We start from the raw sequence: 20,272 nt of genomic DNA on the forward strand, positions 1-20,272 counted from the left end.
TGAATTACATAGTTGCTTTTAATTAATCAGAGTTTCCTTATGTTTTAATTTGTATGCACTCTACATTTGGAAAATTTCGCATAATTGTAAGAAAGGTGTTCAAACCATTTGTTGTGTTTGGAAAATATTTGAATAGATCATGCTTTCTTGAGGACCTTGCTTGTACTCGTTCCATCTCTACTACCTTGTCAAAACTGAAAAGTACTGCTGAGCAAATATGTACGTTAAACCTTTAATTTAATATACCATGATGGTAGGAGATCTCCCACTATATATTTCCCCATATAAAAATTATATATGCAAAACTAGTATTCATATGCTGTGTTGTATAAAGAGCCTAGTGAGGTAAATTTCCTTATCACTGTTGCTTTTCTTTTAGTTTGAATATAGCTAGTTGGCAAGTTGGCAAGGTGTTTGTAGTAACAGTAAAATGTTAGTTACAGTCTGACCCTGAATAGCAAGCTGCCCTTGCCATGTCTTGGACTAAGTTTTGTGAAGATATTGACTTCCCTAATTTCTTATGGAGAGCAGTTGTAATTATGTCAGCAAAGGTTGGGCTTGGGCTTTTCAGTGTGCAAGGGAACATATATAAATAGGAGTTTTAGAGAAGCAAGTCTATGCCTTTCCCTTAAGCATATATAGTACAATGCAGTATGGTCTTAATTCTCTCTTTAACTTTGAATGCTTCCTTATATTTTATTGCTGATCTTGAGCGAGTTCATGTATGGTTGTTTAACTTTGAACAGCAAGCTGACTTTCTACTTAATTTTTTGTTTCATTACCGGTAAATTTGTGTTCTCTTGTATGTTCCACCATGCTTAAACTTAAAACTTTGTGTGCTACTCCCTCTGTCCAAGAACATACGCATATTTTGATCGGTTGAGATGGGAAAGTATGTAGGGAAATTAAATGAGAGATGGTGGTTATTGGTTGTGATGATCAAAACAGTTGGAGAAGTACGCTTGTATATTTCGTCGTAGGAAGTAATTGGTTGTGAATTTACTGTCGTGTAGACACTAGCTATGACGTCTTGTTGTGAGCTAGAAAGTTACAGATACAATAGTCATGGCTCCAAGGGGTCTACTACTTGAAGGCTAGGAGAGACAATGCCTCAATGATTAATATTGCAATTTCGGTAATTTTGGACCCAAACGGCAAATCAATATATCAACCAAAATTTTTGGTTTTTCTAAAATTTTTGTTGAAGTTGGTCAAAGTTTATTCAAATTCAATCAAAATATGTCAAAATTTCAGACAATTTTGGTCCGAAAAGTGCTAAAAATTCGTAAATTTTGGTCCTACCGAAATCACCAAAATTTTTGCTGAAATCGAAAGTGTAAACTCTGCAATGCCTTTTGGTGGCAGCTAATGATATACTCAAAAGTACATTTTGATCTTATGGAGTACATTCAATATTTCTATATGCGTGCAGGGACCTCCTTGCAAAAGAAATTACTGGGAGGTGTGACCCATATGTTTTGGCAATTAGAGCACCACTCCACACTTCGAAAAGAGTACTAACCCAAAGTGGAACGATGTCTTTGCCTTCTCCAAGGAACAAATCCAATTCTCCTATGTTGAGGCCATTTTCAACGACAAAGACTTTGCTAAGGATGTTTTCACTGGGCGAGTTGTGCTTAACCTTAATGAAGTTGCAAAGAGGGTTGCATATCATAGCCCCTTGGTGCCACGCTGGTGCCATCTAGATGGTGACGAGAATGGGGAAACTAAAAGGAGACTTATGTTAGTTTTTTTAGGTGGGTACGCAAGATAATTTCCCAGAAGCATTGCAATCTAATGAGTAATGCCGAAATTGTACCTAGAGATGGTCAAGCAAGCATGGGGCCTAAGGTGTATCAGACTCCTAAGCTTTGGTACATCATGTTGATGCGAAAAACACACACTGGCCTGGGAGATCTGCTTAGCTCTAGTGCAGGTCCAAGACGTTTATGAGATGCGGGCGTGCCAGTCAGTTTGATCCTGCAACTAACAAGATATACAAACAACATATCAATGAGCCAATCGGCGACAAGCCGATGGAGTAGTTTCAGTCGATGCCGATTCCAGTTGATAGCGATAGGGTTTTGAACTATCGGCTATATGTCCAATGTAGATAATGATGCAAAGACAATCGGCTGATGATATTAAAATATAACAATAATATAATCCAATAGAAACCAATCGGCTAACAATGACATGATAGAATAAGCACTGATCCGATGGTTAAAGCATACATCGGCTGGAGGTCCGATGTCATAAAATCCACAAGATTAGATTAAACGATAAAATCTTTGTTGCGATCGGCTAAATCCAATATGTATACAATTCTTATAAGCCGATGCAAACGTCCAGATAACTCATCGGCTGAAACCCCGATGAAACCCTTATTGGCAGTCAAGAAGCAGGCTAGAGATTATGGTTCTAAGCACGACTTAGTAGATCAAACTTAACTGATGCAGCACTAAGTATGAAAAGGAACATAATATCTACACAATCAAGCCGTTGACTGAGTTTTCAGAGTGGTAGATGCCTAAGCTAATCTAATCTAGCAACACGATTTAGTCGATACCGGCAGAAACCCTAAAACGAGAAGCAACCGATAGAACTAAATTGATATGCTAAGACTAGATTAACAGAGACATATGATAAATAGGTAGGCAAATATATCATCCAAACCAGAGAAATCCAAGAGGTCGAATGTACTGATGCGCCGACGTAAACGATACAATTGCCTGGGCCGGCAGAACATTGGACTTACCCCTTCGCCGGAGATCGAACACTGATGCAGCCCCACGTTAGGCGCCAAGTCCCGCCGGACGATAAAATAAAGTAGAAAAGGTAAAAGGCGGCGATGCGTCGAATTGTATTGATCGTCGAGATAGATTACAATGACACCGGGTGTACATATTTATACCCATGGGTAGATACTAGTCCTTGTAGGACAAGAAATAAACTTTCCTAAAGATAAAAAGAAAACACAAAGTCCTTATCGGACACTAAACATATTTTCTTAAAGATAAAAGGAAACTAACAAACTATTCCTAATTAATAGATACACTTGACATGCCGCATTCTCTTTGAACTCAGTCTCCTCTGGATAAGCTTCCTTTAGTAGATCAATTTCCTTAACCGAATATAGCAAGAATCCGACAATTGACGACTTGGTAACTCTGATCGGCTAATCTCAGGACTTCGAAGCCGATGCTGACTTTAAGCCGATGATTACTCCGGGCTTACCAAATTTCACTGTTAACACATCAAAATTGATGTTATCAAGTCACAAGATCTGATTAGGATTTACTATTTTATAGTTTTTTTAAAAAAATAGAGATTTGAAATGAAAATTTTCACAATGGAAAACCTAGAAAATAAACTAGAATTTGGAATAGAATCCAGAAAATAAAATAAAAACCACAAGCTGGAAACACACGTTTTCCATATTCTCATTAGCTACCATTCAAAATCCTAGAAGAGGGTGTTTGTGAGTGTGTTTTTGTCTTTTTCCCATTATATTTTCCTTGTAATACCTTCTCCTTTATTTCTTGATTAATGAATGATACACATATCTCCTCAGTGTTTAGAAAAAGAAAATCTTGAGCTCCGCCAATAAAATATACATGGGCCGAGGCATCCTAGCTAGATTCTGCCAAAGGCTTATGTTTGTTATTCTCAACTTCTTTCAGAAGGCTTGAGATATTGTGCTAAAAGATCTTAATTAGATTCTTGTTGCATAGTCTATTGTATGCGATTTGATGCTAGATTATTTTGGATTAGTGAATAGTATTGTGCATTATTGCAAACTTTGAATGCAGGGTTAATCTTCTTTCGTATTTATTGTCTGTGATTTAATGTTGATGCTTCCTTTGTTTTGGAGTTATATATTGAGAAGTGGATCTATTATTTGTTGCATGATCTTAGTTCTATCTGCCTGTGGTGGAAATAGTGTCTATTCCTGTGAATGGATTTTTTTCCTTTCATCATCAATGTAACTAGGAAAGTAGTGTTTGCATTGTCTAGTCAAATAGATCCATAGTTTCATCCATTACCCAAAAAATCCATGTTTGCAGTGTTATACTTAGTGCCATGTACTATTATATTTGCATATTTGGTATTTAAGGAATAGTTGCAGAGTACCTATTACCCAACATGCATCCTAGCAATGAATGGTGAGATCTTATTGTACACATCTTGGTATTTGAGATTCTTTTTCTCCTACGTAACATTTTTCCAAATTATGTAGACCGCAAGAAAGTTAAGGAACTGCGTGGTATATGGATTGGGTTATGACCTTTGTGGAACTTCTTTTTAGATTTTTTAGTGTACATACTAATATCATGTAAGTAACATCATGATAAGAATTACTAGTAGGAGTAACAAATTTATTATTCTTTAATTAATATATGATGTGCAAGATGCACAACTAGTGCAAGTAGAAGCTCTGAGTGACATTGACACCAAAGGCCAATTTAAGAAAAATGAGAACAACTATTTGACTTTTAGCCTAATTTACTTGATAATTTGTGCTGGAAAGGGACATCAAGTTTTATTCCTTTGCTATTGTATCTGAGGAGTCAATGTCTAAGATTATTTTATTCTTGGGCACCCCTTTTGCTGTCATAATGTCAAAGGGTGAAAAAAAAATTGAGTGAACTGCTTTGGAAGGACAAAAGATTGCTTTTATTTAAATGATAAATCAGCTGTAGAGAACTAGAGATATCTCTAGGACACATTTGGACTTGTAATTTAAATCTAATTCTTTATAGTTCTATAATTTACTTGCATCAGGTAATTCTATGAACTTCTTAATTGTGCAAGTCTAGTGTTTGTGTCAGTTTTAGTGAACCGTTTTTACGGAGTAGTGACTTTTCTAACTTCAATTCCCCAATATCATTTTCGTTAGTTTTAGTTGAAATATATTTTATCTTTTACTTATATCCTAAAATGTCTATACACTTTTAAAGATCAGTATATGATTTATTAGAAGACTTATTTACATGAATTTACAGTAAAAGGTTGTACACGCTTGATGCTCTCAAACGCCCTTGCATGTAAAGCTATTACGGAATAATTGCAAAAGTAATTTATACTCGATGAATTGTTCGGGCTAACTAGTTCCCAGCAGAACACTCTCTCAAGTGATAAAATTTAATAGTTAGTTACCATGAAACTTAAAGCTGAACTCATTAATTAGATTCATGGCATATTGCCCCTTTCCTTATTTTTCGTTAGCACACTTTTCAAACTATTAAAATGTACGTTTCACATTTTCATGTGAAAGCTTTATATAGAAGTTACTTTTAAAAAATAAATCTATTTTCTAAGTTTTTAATAATTAATATTCAATTAATCATATGTTAATCATGTTTATCGTTTTGCGTACGGTTAGTCTAATGTTTCCAAACGACACTTTAGTTGCCAGTTTTCAATAGAAGTGCTCTTTCAGGGAAAACTAGTGCTAAACGGCAAAATAACGGATGGAAGGCCTTGTCATTACAAGGAAATCATCCTCTGTTTTGTTTGCGATTGAATTAGGAAAGAATATGTGATCTAAAAATCTCCCCTTATGTTTTACAGTTATGCAATGCACATACATTACCTTAACGCTCATGAGCTTCCTTGATCTTCATCTCTAATATTGCCTAGCATTATGACAAAGAGGTAAAGTAATTAACTAACCAAGGTACTCTACAGCTGTTCCTTAAACAAAATTTACCTTGCAAATGCTCTCAATTTAATGGATCCAATGCACAAATACATACATACTAAATCAGCTACAACATTGATTATAGAAATTTGACATATACTAAATCGGCTACAACTTTGATTATAGAAATTTGACATATACTAAATCAGCTACAAATTTGATTATAGAAATTTGACATATACTAAATCAGCTACATCTTTGCATATACAAATCTGAGATACAAAAAAGGAAAAACTTTTGGTCTGTTGAATTTTTCTAGAGACACTTTAAAAATCAGCTGCATTGACCGGATTCTTGCTGAAATTAATGCTACCATCTCTTCAACACCAGTTACATATACATACAAACACAGCATAAATGGCATGCAAGTTGACTGATTTTTACAACAGGACAATTCAGCTGATTTATAGCTCTCTCCGACCCTTGTAAGACTTCTGCAAGAGTCAAAGAGTCTCATGCTTTTCCTGCATCAACACAAAGGATGCTTTCTCATGCATCCACACCATATATTCATCAAAAGTTGTACAAAACCTTGTACACATATCTAACAGAAAAATAGCTGATAAATCGATTGGAGTACTGTAAGAAGGCAATATCTAGTTTGGAAACCCTTAGATCAAAGTGTGCTTGGTATCAATTTTACTAATAATCTTACATTGCTATAAGTCTCATATGTCTTGCATATTAGCAGCATCCTCTGTTGTATCGATCTGTTTAATTTCTACAGAGAACTTTTCAAGTTGATTTTATCTTTTGTACATGTTGGTAAATTGAGGAATTATATATGGGATGCATGAACCATGCATGTATTTAGATTATATTATATAATTCTTTTATAATTTGACACTAGTGGGTATTTGGATAGGCACATGAACAAGAATACTTTATGGCTCAAGTGTACCTCTATCAACATATATAACTAATTGCACCAAATTAAAGTTCGTCTACCTTTTACAATCAAATTACCATTTTAGCAAACATTATCATAGCTTGTCATATATATGTCATTAATAATCATATGTAACCATGCTCATTTTCAAATCTTTTGTTCATGGCAATGCACACGTAGGACATACAGGTAACAAAGAAATATTGATGCATATAAATAATTGTATATTTTAAGACACTATTCAGATTCACATAATTACATACGTAAGTATGTCGTAAATGATCCTACCTACATGGATATCTCGATATATATGCAGTTATTACAACTCGATCAGGTGTTCGAGATACAAGTCATAATTAGTGAAACGCGAGCTGCGAGCTATATTTGATCACATTTAACACGACCCCGTAACAACAAAATAGCCTCCCAACTTCGTAGGAACGGAGCCACTGACATTCGAGCCCACTTTTAGTGAGAGATATATATGGCCAGGTGAGTAAGCTTACCTCCCCACAAGCTTCCAAATGACACATAGACCTGGTATTTTTCACACCTCTCTTTATCTCTCTCTACCATCTTCTCTTAAAAGTCTCCTTTCAAGTTCTTGGTCAAAAGGTGAGGGGAGAAGGGGAGGAGATTTTAGGTGACATCCAAACGAAAAGCTTCAGCCCCCTTCTTTATAGCCTTTTGTTACAAGTATAAAAACAAGGGTGCAAACAGAAGTCAGTTTTGCCATTAATGTCTGATTTTGTATCTTTTGCTAGCAAGAGGGGATGTGCATAGTGTGAGGAGAGAGAGGTACAACAAGAAGAGAGAAATTAAGAGAGCAGTAGTAGAGGTGTGCTGCAGGAGGATGGTCAGGGCCTTCATAAGGGCTTCATGGGGGGCTCCAGAGAGGAAGATCGTCAGCACCACAATCACCTCCCTTCTGAGCTCCCCCTCGGCTTCCGGAGCTCCTCACCGACGACGATGATCGCCTCTTCCTCCATGTAAGACAAGATGTTTGTTTGTTTGTTGCTGAATTATGCTACTAGCCATGAAGCTAATTCAGAGTGTTCCTCGTTTAATTTGCACCTTCTTCAGAGCCCTGCTGGTGTTTTATCCATCTTCAGTTGGTTTCTTGTTTCTTTAGAATAGGAATTTGAAAATTCCAAGCTGATTTATGGTTTTCTTCTTACCCTTTTGGTTTCTTGACATGCATCTTTGCTGATTTTCTCTGCTACTTCAAAGAGATTGAATCATTCTTCTGCTATTGGGGTTTAATTTTCCATTGATTCTTCTTCTGCCGTAGAGGTTTTCTCATCATGTATCTTGCATCTCGCGTCAAGTTTGAATTTTTAATTAATTGTTTTCCAAAATTCAACCATGGACATATGGGGATAATTAGAGAAAGACACGCACAAGCCCCATCAGGGATCACCATATAAGATAGTTTATTGGTTAGTTAGGGATCATGGAAATTGTTTAGCCATGGGCTAAGATAAGGAGAGAAGCTAGACAACAAATCACCAAATACTAGGATATATTTCTTTTCTTTGTATCTTTCAACAAGCAACAAGTAGCTAGATCAGAGATGGTTTTTAATGGTCTTCACATACCGACTCTTCTATCTGCTCCATTAAACAAAAAGTTGTACTCCTCCTACTTGCTTTCTAATGTGTATGCAATATACCTACTGATTCTTGCTTGTTTCACCTTCTAATTTCCTTTCTAGGAGCAAGGAATCGAGCAACTACGACATGGCCGATTTCGATCAAGCTTCGCTTTTTCTCTACCTAGACAGTCATGATCAACAATCCATCCAAGAACAACGACGTACGTTACCGCGAAAAACCTGATACTTACCCAGCTTCTTTTTCCTCCCAAAATACACTGATGATGATGTGTATATATGTGTTAGTAATTCCCTTTTCCTTTTTCCATTTCGTACACCATAATGTTTTGTCCCCTGCCTTTTCCTAGGATATACGTGCGTGTGTGTACATATATATGTATGGATGTATCTCTGATTCTTTTTCTTCTGATTCATGTGTTTTTCTTGTGTTAATTTTTGTTCTCTTTTTCTTCGGATTTGGTATTTCTTTCCGGTGTGAGGAGTGTGACATGTAACAGACTCTCTGACGATGACCCTCTCTCTCTCTGCAAAGAACTTGATCTTAAAGAAGCTATAAATATTCCTTCTTTCCATTTCTCCCCCATTCCTTTCCATTTCCAAGCTTCTCATGTACTCTACTGAATCATAGCCCCAGAAGCATCCCTTCCAACTGTTGTTATACCACCAGTACTACCTGTTGTGTCCTTTCTCTCACCGTGCATATATGCCAGACATGGAGTGAGAAACATATCTAGAGAGAGAGATTTTGTAAACATGTACTCCCTCCATTTCGAAATATTTGACACCATTAACTTTTTAGCATATGTTTGACCGTTCGTCTTATTTAAAAACTTTTGTGAAATATGTAAAATTATATATTTAACAATGAATCAAATGATAGGAAAAAATTAATAATTACTTAAATTTTTTGAATAAGACGAACGATCAAACATGTGCTAAAAAGTCAACGGCGTCAAACATTTTGAAACGGAGGGAGTAATTAATAAGCAGTTTTACTGAAGCAAGAGTAGCTTAGCCTGAACTACTTTCCAGAAGCTTCCTAAAAGTACTGAACCAAATAGCCTTTCTGAATGCTTACATATGCACATTAGTTGCTTGCTAATTGCATGGTTTAATTTGCAGAAACTCTGAACATCTTCCCTTCCCAGCCGATGCATGTAGCCGACCCAGCTCATGAAGCAAAGGTACGTGTGTGTGCATGCATGCATGCAGATCGATTAATTCTTGGACCACATGTGGAGTACTAGTTTTTAGTACTAGTTACTGTCTTCTGAATTTTGACATGTATATATATGTTCAGAGTGCTGGGGTAGCCATGGCCATGCTTCCCAATGGCAACCAGCTGCAGGTTCTTCCTTCTCATCCCAGCAAGAAGCCTGATCAGCAAGGTGGTCAAAAGATTAATTCCAGTGTCCCTACTAATCCACCTGGCCCTAATCTTCCCTTGCCTAACTCTGCCAAGGATAACAAGAATAGTAGCCTCATTAAGGTATTCATCTCTCTCTCTCTCTCTCTCTCTCTCTCTCTCATATCATATTTTTTAGACAATGGATAGAAATATGGCTATATATATGCTGCATATATATATGTATATCCTTTTTTTTTCTCTGTGTGTCTTCTGAAGGGGCCAAAAAAATGTGGCTTGCAGAAGGAAGGAAGCAGCAGTGGGAAGGGTGCAACAACATCCAATGATCCAGAAAGAGAAGGAAGGAGGACACTAGACCCTAAGGTTAGTGAGTCAATCATTCATCCATCCATCCTTTGATACATTTCATGATCTCTCTCTCTCTGCAGGACTTCAACAGCACACAAAAGTGCATAAGAAAGTAATTAGGAGGTTGAACAGTCACTGTCTGCAGGAAATAACCTGCATATTTTATGACTTTTTTTGAGCCTGACAACTTAATTGTGTGAATATGTGTGTATGTATATGCACATGCTGCAGACACTGAGGAGGCTTGCACAGAATAGAGAGGCAGCAAGGAAAAGTAGGCTTAGGAAGAAGGTGAGTGGGTCAACCAAGAAACTCAACAGCTTATTAATTCAAGCTAGAAAGGAATCTCTCCTACATGTACTGTTTGTGTGTGTTTTTGTATATATTTGTGTTTGCAGAAACGTACAATACTCTAGGAAAAGTACAAACATATCTCTTAACAATAATGTTAATATAGATGACATGTATATGTTGTTCACGCAAGTGTTCCCAATATGTATTTTTGTTATCAACTTTATTTTGTTTGCTACATGCATGCATGGAGTGCTAGCTCGCGATTAAATGTACTGACCGACTTTGTGATGTAGTTGTTTTTGGCTCTTTCTTTGGGACTTATGTGCTGAAGGATATACTTATTTTTACTAGCTTTAATGTGAATTTGACCGCCCAACCAATGCAAGAAACATTATCACTTTTCATATGTACATTTCCAATTTCTTTATGGTCTCAGGTGTGAATTATTATGATGGTACTGGCTATTTGAAACATGCATGAGTCTTATATTAAGAATAATGCCCATGATTTTTTTATGTACCATCCTTTAATAATTAGTTATCATCTAAAAAAATCCATTAATTGGCCAGAAAAAAAACCATCAATTAACGTGTCAGTAGAATTTAAGTTAGTAGCAGTTTCTTTTAAAAAAATCGTCTCCGATATTTCATATATTCGTTTTATGGGCACGTACAATAACAAATCCATGGTTTCTGCTAAAATTGGATGTGGATTTATGCTATTTATATTGATGAGTATATATATATACATTGCTTTATTCTTCAGGCTTACATTCAGCAGTTGGAGTCAAGTAGGATTAGGCTAAGCCAGCTTGAACAACAAGTTCACGTGGCAAGAGTACAGGTAAAAAGCTAGGCTTGAAAATGTCTAATTATTAACGAATTAATTATATCTCCCAGTATATTTTTTGGAAACTTACTTCTTTATTTTCTTCTGAAAAATATTTAATTTCTGGCCTCTACATATATTATGCAAGTCCTGACAAATAACTACTATATATGATATTTCAGGGTGCTATGCTGGGTGCTGGAGATCAGCACCAGGGCCTTCCTTCTGGCCCTTCAGCTGGTAATGAGACACTCCAACCTATCTCTCTCTCTTTTTTTTTATCAGTTACTTCCTCCATTCCAAAAGATTGCAACTTTTAGATACCTGAACAAGTATTTTTATAATTAAAAGTTACTATATTTTGGAACAGATAGAGTACTCAATTTTATTACAATTAAGGATATGCCTCTATAATTTAATTAAACAGCATTAATTTTAGTAACAACACAAATCCCGTATTCGATTGTTTTCCTTCGTAAAGTTTTTCTCCTGCTTTATTAATATAATTGGCAGTTTTTCGGCTGGTTCGTTTCGAAAAAGAACACAAATAATTAATAACTATCTCATTGTGATGAGCATATATGCAGCATCGTTGTTTGACCTGGAGTATGGGAGATGGGTGGAGGAGCACAGCAAGCTGATATTCCAGCTGAGGGCAGCCCTGAACGAGCAGATGGCGGACAGCCAGCTGCAGGTGTTCGTCAACGGCGCGATGGCGCAGCACGACGAGCTGCTGAGCCTCAAGGGCGCCATTGCCAGGGCTGACATCTTCCATCTCCTCTGTGGCGTCTGGGCTACCCCCGCCGAACGCTGCTTCCTTTGGCTCGGTGGATTTAGACCCTCTGAGGCCATCAAGGTATATATATATATATATGGTTGTCAAACATTAAATTATTATATTGCTGCTGAACCAATTAAAACGTATTCCCTTCGTTTTTTAATACAGTACATATTTGATAATTCATCGTATCTAAAATATTTTTGTGCAAATGCATAATATATATAAATCAGGCTTAACGTACTTTTACTGGTTAAACAACTAACAAAAAAATAAATGATAATTACGTAATGTTTTGAATAAGACAAATGGTCAAAAGTTAATGCCATCATCTATTAAAAGATTGAGGTAGTATAAGTCGTACGTAATTATATGCATGTAGGATCCTAAACAGATAAGAGTAGAGATTTGGGTCCAGTTTGCGTTGCTACTGATAAATCAGCTTTTTATATAAAAAGACAATTCAATTTGGCTGAATCAACTTTCTGATCAATATGTATTCCCAATATATACCATGATATATACGCAACAGTTCATAATGTGCACCGTACTCTCCAGTTTATAAACAAGTTCACAAACATTTGTATTTAATTTTTTTGAGAAAAAAAAACATTTCTATTTCTTCTGCACCTTTAATTTGTGTATATGCACAGATCTTCTGTTAGATAAGATTTTGCATACGTATATATATGTTGGTGATGTTTTAAAATGTGGAATTATACGAGAGATCGAACAAAAAAAAAGGAGTATCGAGTAGTAAACCATATATAGTTGCACCATTGGCATGCATAGAAACTATGAAATATATATGGTTGGTCCCTCATAGTATCTATCCACGAAAAACATCTTACTTTTGCATGAAAAACTAATATATCGACCTTTCGAGATATAAGAGGCCAAAAGATTAATTCTAGCTTTCACGCTAGTCATTGTTTAATGAAAACTTAAACAACCAAGTACACAGCCATTCTTTTACTTATTCAAGAGCTCAACTAATCCTATCAATATACAGTCTATACAAGCTAACCAGGCCGCGGATATACATTCATATTATCCTTTAATTTTTAATCTGGGGTTAAGTTATTACCAATTTCCTTTCATTACGTACTCGACGAACATACTGGTCCAAATTATAAAGTCAGAAGTTAGTAGTATACGTCCAGCTCTGGGTGGACTTTCCATTATTTCCCTTATTTTATACAAAGTATTTGCTTTCACGAAGTTCTTTGTTTTATATAAAATCTATTTATCTACTACTTCCGTCCATAAATATAAGGGATTATGGATATTTATAAAGGTGTATAGTGAGAATCTCTTATATTTGTGGGTGGGGGAGTAAATTTAATAAATAAAAGGTTCTAATATATTCATGGACTCTCCCTTGAATAATAGAGGCCACCCTTGCTTTTCTAGGATACATAATTAATTGCATATGTATATAAATGGTAGGTTAAGTGTCTTAGTAAACCTAATGCCAAGTGTCAGATTAAGTAACTGCAAACTCGTTTCCATCTGAATGAACTTTCAATGCCTTCCCCTTGTCTTGGTTTGCTGTTGTAGTCTCCACCAACTATACAAGCTTTGAAAACTTTGAATGCTAGCTTGCCCAACTCAACATTTCCCCATTTTACTTGATCAAACAATTAGATAGGTCCCTTAATTGATTCCATAATCGATAGAGATTTGAAAAAGGTTGGCTGATGTGGTAGGAGGTCCAGTTAAGTACTATATAGATGGGAATAGTTATATTTGGATCCATATGAATTTGCTGGGACAGAAGGTATATTGATTGGGGAGTAGGTAATTGGACAGAAACAGGTATGGGAGAGGTTAGATGTGTGATGGGGATGGTTTCCAAATAATAAGATGATGATCCCTGGGTGTTTGGCCCTTCTTCCATTCGTTATTTCTAGCCAATAATTCATTAAATTACCTTGGCCTTCTAGAAGAGATATGATATATCTCATGCATATATGTATGCTCACACTATATAGATGAGGTGAATGGAGTCCATATATTGAACACCTTTATAGTTGGATAATTAGAACACAAACCTCCTGTAAATGTTCCAAAAATAATTAGTAATATAACAGAGATCCTTGCTCTGCTTGGAAATTTTCTTCATTAATTGTAAAGCATTCACATTTCTTTAAAAAAACAGTCTACTTTTGGTCCCCACGATTCTTGTTTGGTTTATTCCCAAAAAGAAAATACCGTTCAGTTTTAATTTACATTATTAAACTTCAAGAATACTACTCCCTCCTTCCCTAAAAGTTTGACACCGTTGAATTTTCTAGACATGTTTGACCGTTCGTCTTATTAAAAACTTTTGTGAAATATGTAAAACTATATGTATATATAAAAGTATATTTAACAATGAATCAAATGATAGGAAAAGAATTAATAATTACTTAAATTTTTTGAATAAGACGAACGGTCAAACATGTTTAAAAAAGTCAATGGCGTCAAACATTTAGGGATGTAGGGAGTACAAACCATCCTGCACGGTACATTTTTTAGGGTTGGTGAAGTGGCATATCCTACATAGTGCATGGTGTGATGATTATGCAAAGAAATTTGTGGGGTTTCCGAAACGATGTTAATTACGTGAATACCACATAACCAAAACTTGTTGTAGTAACTACATAATTTGCACTAGTGATTTTAACAATTGATTGATGAAAAGTAAATGACATTTATTGAAGTAAAGGGTGTAGATTTTGAAACTTGATTGAGCAGATTTTTCTTAGTATATGCATCTGTCCTACATTTTTTCTTCAAACAACCTGAAATTTAATTTTACAAATCTTCAACTGATCATGCATTCATATACGATGTTGTCGCATATATAATTGGGTGATTGGAAGGACTTTTATTCCTCTTTTATCTTTACCACTTATATTCTGCGACTAATCAATTGCTTTGACCTTCTAGAAGGCATCCCTTGATCTGCTCATAATTTGATGCGAGAAGATCACCTGCAACAATATTCTTCTCATAAATAAAACATCCACAAAATTTATGTGTCTTTTCATGTGGACTTTCCATCACATTTATGTTTTGAACTTCTCTAGTACACATTTCAGATGGAATGTACAAATCACTGATTAAATACTGTTCCCCGCACACACTTTCTCTTAGACTTGTCTATATATGGTGTATTGACAATTTTACGTAGTAAATGTACCAAATTTCCGGTAAACAACAAGCTAAGCTAGAACGATATATATGTAATCCAAAATACTCCTTTAATTGGTCTCTAAGTCAGTCCTACCATTAATAACTAATTAATTATATAGGACCATTTTTTCCCTCTATTTTGCTTTGCTTTTCTTTTTTTTTCCAAAAGTTTGCATCTTTCACCGTAGTCCTAGCTTGTACCCTCCCTCTAGGTTAAAAATAATTATCGTATTGGACAAGATCGATGTTAAACTTTAAATTTTTTTACTATAAATAACTTCTAAAATATATACTTGTCTTGAAAACATGGGACTATGTATTGGTTAATCTTAATCATATCCATTTAGAAAATGGCAAATCACAGTCATACTCCAATAAAATCATAGATTTGTTGATACGTCGTGTACGTATATTGTAATAGAAAATAGTAATTAAAATTTATCTTTTGAAGACCATGTTCTGCAGGGTGTATATATATATATATATATATATATTTCCGATCAATTAATAATCTCTCAAAAATAATGTGTGGAAATAATTTGAGATGGATTAATTAATTGAAGTGAATTATATTCTTGGCATGCAGGTGATGCTTAAGCAGGTGGAGCCGTTGTCGGAGGGGCAGCTGATGAGCATCTACGAGCTCCAGCAAGCGGCGAAGGGGACGGAGGACGCCCTCAGCCACGCCATGGACGGCCTCCAGCAGTCGCTCTCCGACACCGTCGCCGCCCCTGACGTCGCCGCCGCCGGCGGCTTCATGGGGCACATGTCCCTCGCCATGAACAAGATCTCCGCTATGGAGGACATCGTCAGGCAGGTATGTTTTGTACAATTAATTCAACTAATATAGTAGTAGTGTCTTATAAAATGTATTTTATTTTATTAGGATAAGCTTTAACTAACGATTAATTTGTTATGCATAAAGTATAATTATTCATAAGTGCTTTTGGTAGATATATCTAATAACATAAGTTTTGCTTCAAAAATTTATAGTATTATAACAAAATAATTGTTGGTCAAAATCGTGTCCTAACAAAACGAAATATGTCATATATTTTAAAAACAAAATTTTTTATTTGCCACTCAAAATTTACGAGTTTCCTTATATGCCATCGAAAATGTGCTATTCCTTTATGTCACTAATTGAACTTTTTCTTCCCATATACGCCATCCGCATCATCATCTTGTGTTATAAGGATGTAAAAGTACAATATTGCCCTTTTAATCTCTTGAGGGGGATGTGTCCACTTGTTTTTTCTCATGTCATCCAAATAATTATAAAAAAATAATCTTTTAATAAGATATAATAATATGTGATATATCGCTTCACAAATATGCAAGTTTAAATTTCACTTTTATAATTTTTTTTGAAAAAGTCAAATTTTGTTGTGAGCACACATATACTGGTTTCCATTAAAATTTATTGTTTTTATTACAACTTGTGAATATCAAATTTGAATTTGAATTTTTTAGACTGATATATCAAATATTAATCTATTTTATCATTAATTTTTAAAAAGTTCATAAATATTTTAATGACTGCAATAATAAGGGGATATCCCCTGAATGGACTAGCAAAAATAATTAATCAACTGTAAGATGAAACAATCATGATCAATATGTATATTGATGATAGCTGAACAGAAGCAGTCGGAAGAACACACGAGTGTGTTTTGTCATTTTGTTGAAAAACTAACAAGGTCAAAGCAGTTTGACCTCGATAGTGGCATATAAAGGATGAAAAATTTCATTGATGCAATATAAGGAAATAGTAATTTTCAATGGCATATAAGGAAATTTGTAAACTTTGAGTGTCAGAATTTTCTCTATTTTAAAATAGAGGGAGCACACAATTACACAAGTGTCACACATGTTTTAATTGGCTAAAAAATATATTCCTGTACAAGTCTATATATATGTTACTGTGATTGGGCGTGGTTGATTGCAATTTGAGTCCGATTAATAATAAGAGAACGTTTTCTGTAAGATCCAACAATTACATGAACATGAGTAAAACTCATCATAGATCATCACAAGGTCATCATCTCGTCATCATATGGTTGTTGAGTGTGTATGCAATAGTCAATTCACCTCCTATATATTAGACGTACACAACCTCGCAGCTGTCAAGTCAAACGTTTACACATAAAATGCATGCACACGGTATAAAATATTTGTATACTCAAACGTTTACCCTGCAGAACATATCTTCAGTCTGTCAAATTAACAAATATGTGTCTTGTATTCTGGGGCACCAATTATCAGAGGAGCTAGCTGGAATAGTATATTTGTGCATGATTGTTGGTTACACATGCACGGTTAAATTATTTAATTAGGAGTGTCAACGGATCGAAATTGAATATTGGTATTCTTTCATGGATATAAATACAAAATAATAGTGCAACATATATAAGGGAATATGTTTAGAATTTTGTAAGGACTAAGAACAAGCTTAAAAGCATATAACACTTGGAAATGTAACACTTCTCCATTAGAAAAACATGCGTATGCATGGATACATCATTCGGTAGATATGTTAACTTAAATTTGCAATGGAAAATAATATCGAAAATATTTTAACCATTTAAATAAACATATACCCATTTTATGTAGGGAACACAATTAACTGATCAATTTACTTGAATTGAAGAAAAACACACACAAAAAATATACCCAACCTCAATCTGCTAATTAAGAAAATGATCATATGAGACTAGATCTCTGTATAAACTCTTCTCAAATCATTAACTTATCCCAAAATTAATTAGAATGATATATGCCAGAATGATACTGATTTTTAATTCAAATGAAAGCTCATCTAATCCCTCTTTTACTTTCTTTTTCATTTGGTAAGGAAATTAAATGTGTTCTTTTTGGGAGAACCTAAAAATTAAAAATGTACTCCTCTGTTCCAACATATAGCATTTCTAGGTTGTTTAGTAGATTTAATTAAGATTAAAGACAAAAGTGGTACCCCTCGTTAAATGAGGGGTGACTGGGGATAAGATCAGAAGAAATTTAAATCGAAGATGATTGATGGAATAAGTAGTACTCTGAATAGTGATAGAAGTGTTTAATATTTTTTTTACATATTTAAAATGCTAAAAGTTCTGATATTTTAAACGGAGGGAGTATATATGTAGTAGTTATTAATGAATAGAAGTCAATAAGTTCCCTCTATATTGATTATTGAGAGCAGGTGCAACTGCTCCTTTCTCCCTTTGGTTGAAACATTACTTTCATCTCAATAGAATCAGCTTGTGAACCTGAGTTATTTCTCAAAATATTTTGTCAACAAGTACTCACCTTTTGTGCAATTGTCTCTTATTTGTACTGCAGGCAGATGGCCTGAGGCAGCAGACCCTGCACAAGCTGCAGCATATGCTGACCATCCGGCAAGCCGCCCGGTGCTTCGTGGCAATCTCCGACTACTTCCACCGCCTACGCGCACTCAGCACACTATGGGTTGCGAGGCCAAGGCCGGAGGAGGGGCCGGCAATGTAGAATAAGTGTCTCAGAGAAGATCAGAACATCAACAACAATGCTTGCAAAATTTAACCTGGTTAAGAATTAGGTAGTTAGCTGCATGCAGTGAATTGAACTAGGGAGCACATTTGAAGAGAGGTGTATGTGAGAGTAATGCTCTCTCAGATGTGTAACTTGCAACTTTGTAAGGTGTATATAGCTTCTTAGGTGTTAGAGAAGAAAAGAAGTAGGGAATAGTGGAAACTTAATTTGAACTTTCTTTTGTTTCTTTTTATCCCTGACTTTTTCTACTTCTTTGCCAGCTATATGTAAGTTCACCTGGAACTACATCATTGATTTGGATAGTGTTTCTAATACTTGCTGGTAACAAAATCATGAGATAAATGCTCTAAGGGGAAAAAAAAACTTCCAGAGTCTCATATCCCCTCTGAAATTTGTTCGCTGATGTTGCGTGTTTGTTCAGTCCTTCCATTCAACCTAATGTATTATTCAAAAGTTTTTCATCAGAGCTCAATTCAAGTTTAACAAAAATTGGAAATAGACCATCAGTGACCTTGTACTAGGAGATGTTCAACAAATGACATCCATCCCAGCTAATTATATTAGGTTCAATTCTGCCCTAGAGGGAGGTTGGGGGTCCGACGCCGCGGTAGCCGAATCCGTTGCTCTCATGGCAAGATCCAGCCGGCATGGGTGGTGATGGCGACGGCAGCGCCATGGCATGGGCATTGTCAGTAGTAGGCTGGTGTCGGTGATGACAGCAGGTGGCCGCTAGAGGGCGTGGCGTGAGGTGGCAAAAGCAAGCGTGGAGGCCGGTGCATATAGTGGGGTCTAGCCGGTGAGGATGATGGCGAACACTGGTCACCCACACCGACAGTAGGGGCTGACGGCAGATGGCAACACAATGGTTAGCATGGGAGCTACCAGACTCAAATCGTCCAAACTAGCCAACCGTACCCCTTTTGATTCTCTAGGGAGCTTCTCCCTTGCTTTTGTTGATTCCTTACGGTCATGGAAAGCACTTTTGGTGAGATGGTGTTGGTGGCAGTTAGGGAAGAGGATGTTCCAGCAATGAGGCTTCGTGAGAGTTGTATCATGGTGGGCTGTAGGAGGTAGCGATGATGTTGTGTTGGAGACCGGCGGGTCTGGGCTGGCCAGTGGTGGGGCGCCGATGCGGCAGAACCTCAGGCTAGCAGAGGTTGTTCAATTGCTGGAGCACTAGGGTGGCGACAACTGGTGCAAGTGTGGGTGCTACAAGCGACAATGACAATGTCTCCAAGAGGCATGGTCCCACCTTGGGGTGTTGTTGGGCTACCATCCTCCCATTCCCTGACAGGATTCTCCAAGTAAAAACCCAGTTCGGATGGATGGGCGACGATGGCACCTAAGGCGTCATTGGAAGCATTGCTTTGGAGGACTTTGTTCCTCGCCTTTGCCATCTCCTCTTAGTTTGGTCTCTGGCAGATTCTTGGTTGTCGTCATCTAATTGGCACGAGGAATGAGCAGATCTTCTTCTCTCGTACCCTCTCCCTCCTCAACCACTCTACGTCAAAGATGGCCAGGAACTCACATTGATGATTTTCTATGCACAGTTGGTGTTTGGCGGGGAATTTGTGACCTCCTTGCAGGTCTAACAGCAATTGGCCACGCTTAGCAATGGCCGGCTTGGTACTAGTGCCTTCTCCTGAGTTGTGTGAGGAACCGCTAGCACGCGGTGGTGGCATGTTTTAGTTTTTTCCTGGTTACAATCTTCAAGGCTTCGTATTTTTTCTGTAGTACGGGTC

The 20,272-nt window shown here is 36.3% G+C and overlaps 1 protein-coding gene across 5 annotated transcripts; it reads left to right on the plus strand.

Annotated features, from left to right (window-relative positions):
* Window positions 1-7,196: 7,196 nt before the first annotated feature.
* Window positions 7,197-18,931, plus strand: LOC4346610 (transcription factor TGAL7-like). 5 transcript variants are annotated; one of them, XM_015795716.3, is made up of 11 exons: window positions 7,197-7,582; window positions 8,308-8,408; window positions 9,331-9,392; window positions 9,509-9,697; window positions 9,833-9,937; window positions 10,154-10,213; window positions 10,982-11,059; window positions 11,227-11,284; window positions 11,632-11,900; window positions 15,589-15,819; window positions 18,342-18,844. In XM_015795716.3, the coding sequence occupies exons 1-11, from the start codon at window positions 7,473-7,475 to the stop codon at window positions 18,504-18,506; spliced, it is 1,428 nt and encodes a 475-aa protein (XP_015651202.1). In that variant the 5' UTR covers window positions 7,197-7,472; the 3' UTR covers window positions 18,507-18,844. The 5 variants fall into 5 exon arrangements, with proteins under 5 accessions (XP_015651202.1, XP_066159966.1, XP_066159967.1 ...); XM_066303869.1 differs by having other exon boundaries at window positions 18,346-18,844; XM_066303870.1 differs by having other exon boundaries at window positions 9,857-9,937; window positions 18,346-18,844.
* Window positions 18,932-20,272: the final 1,341 nt, after the last annotated feature.

The sequence above is a fragment of the Oryza sativa genome, chromosome 9 (assembly GCF_034140825.1).
Source record: "Oryza sativa Japonica Group chromosome 9, ASM3414082v1".
Lineage (NCBI taxonomy): Eukaryota > Viridiplantae > Streptophyta > Magnoliopsida > Poales > Poaceae > Oryza > Oryza sativa.

Coding starts and splice junctions, on each gene's coding strand:
- LOC4346610 (XM_015795716.3), top strand. CDS start 7,473: ATGGGGGGCTCCAGAGAGGAAGATCGTCAGCACCACAATCACCTCCCT. Junction 8,409..9,330: donor ATCCATCCAAGAACAACGAC/GTACGTTACCGC, acceptor TTTAATTTGCAG/AAACTCTGAACATCTTCCCT. Junction 9,393..9,508: donor ACCCAGCTCATGAAGCAAAG/GTACGTGTGTGT, acceptor ATATATGTTCAG/AGTGCTGGGGTAGCCATGGC.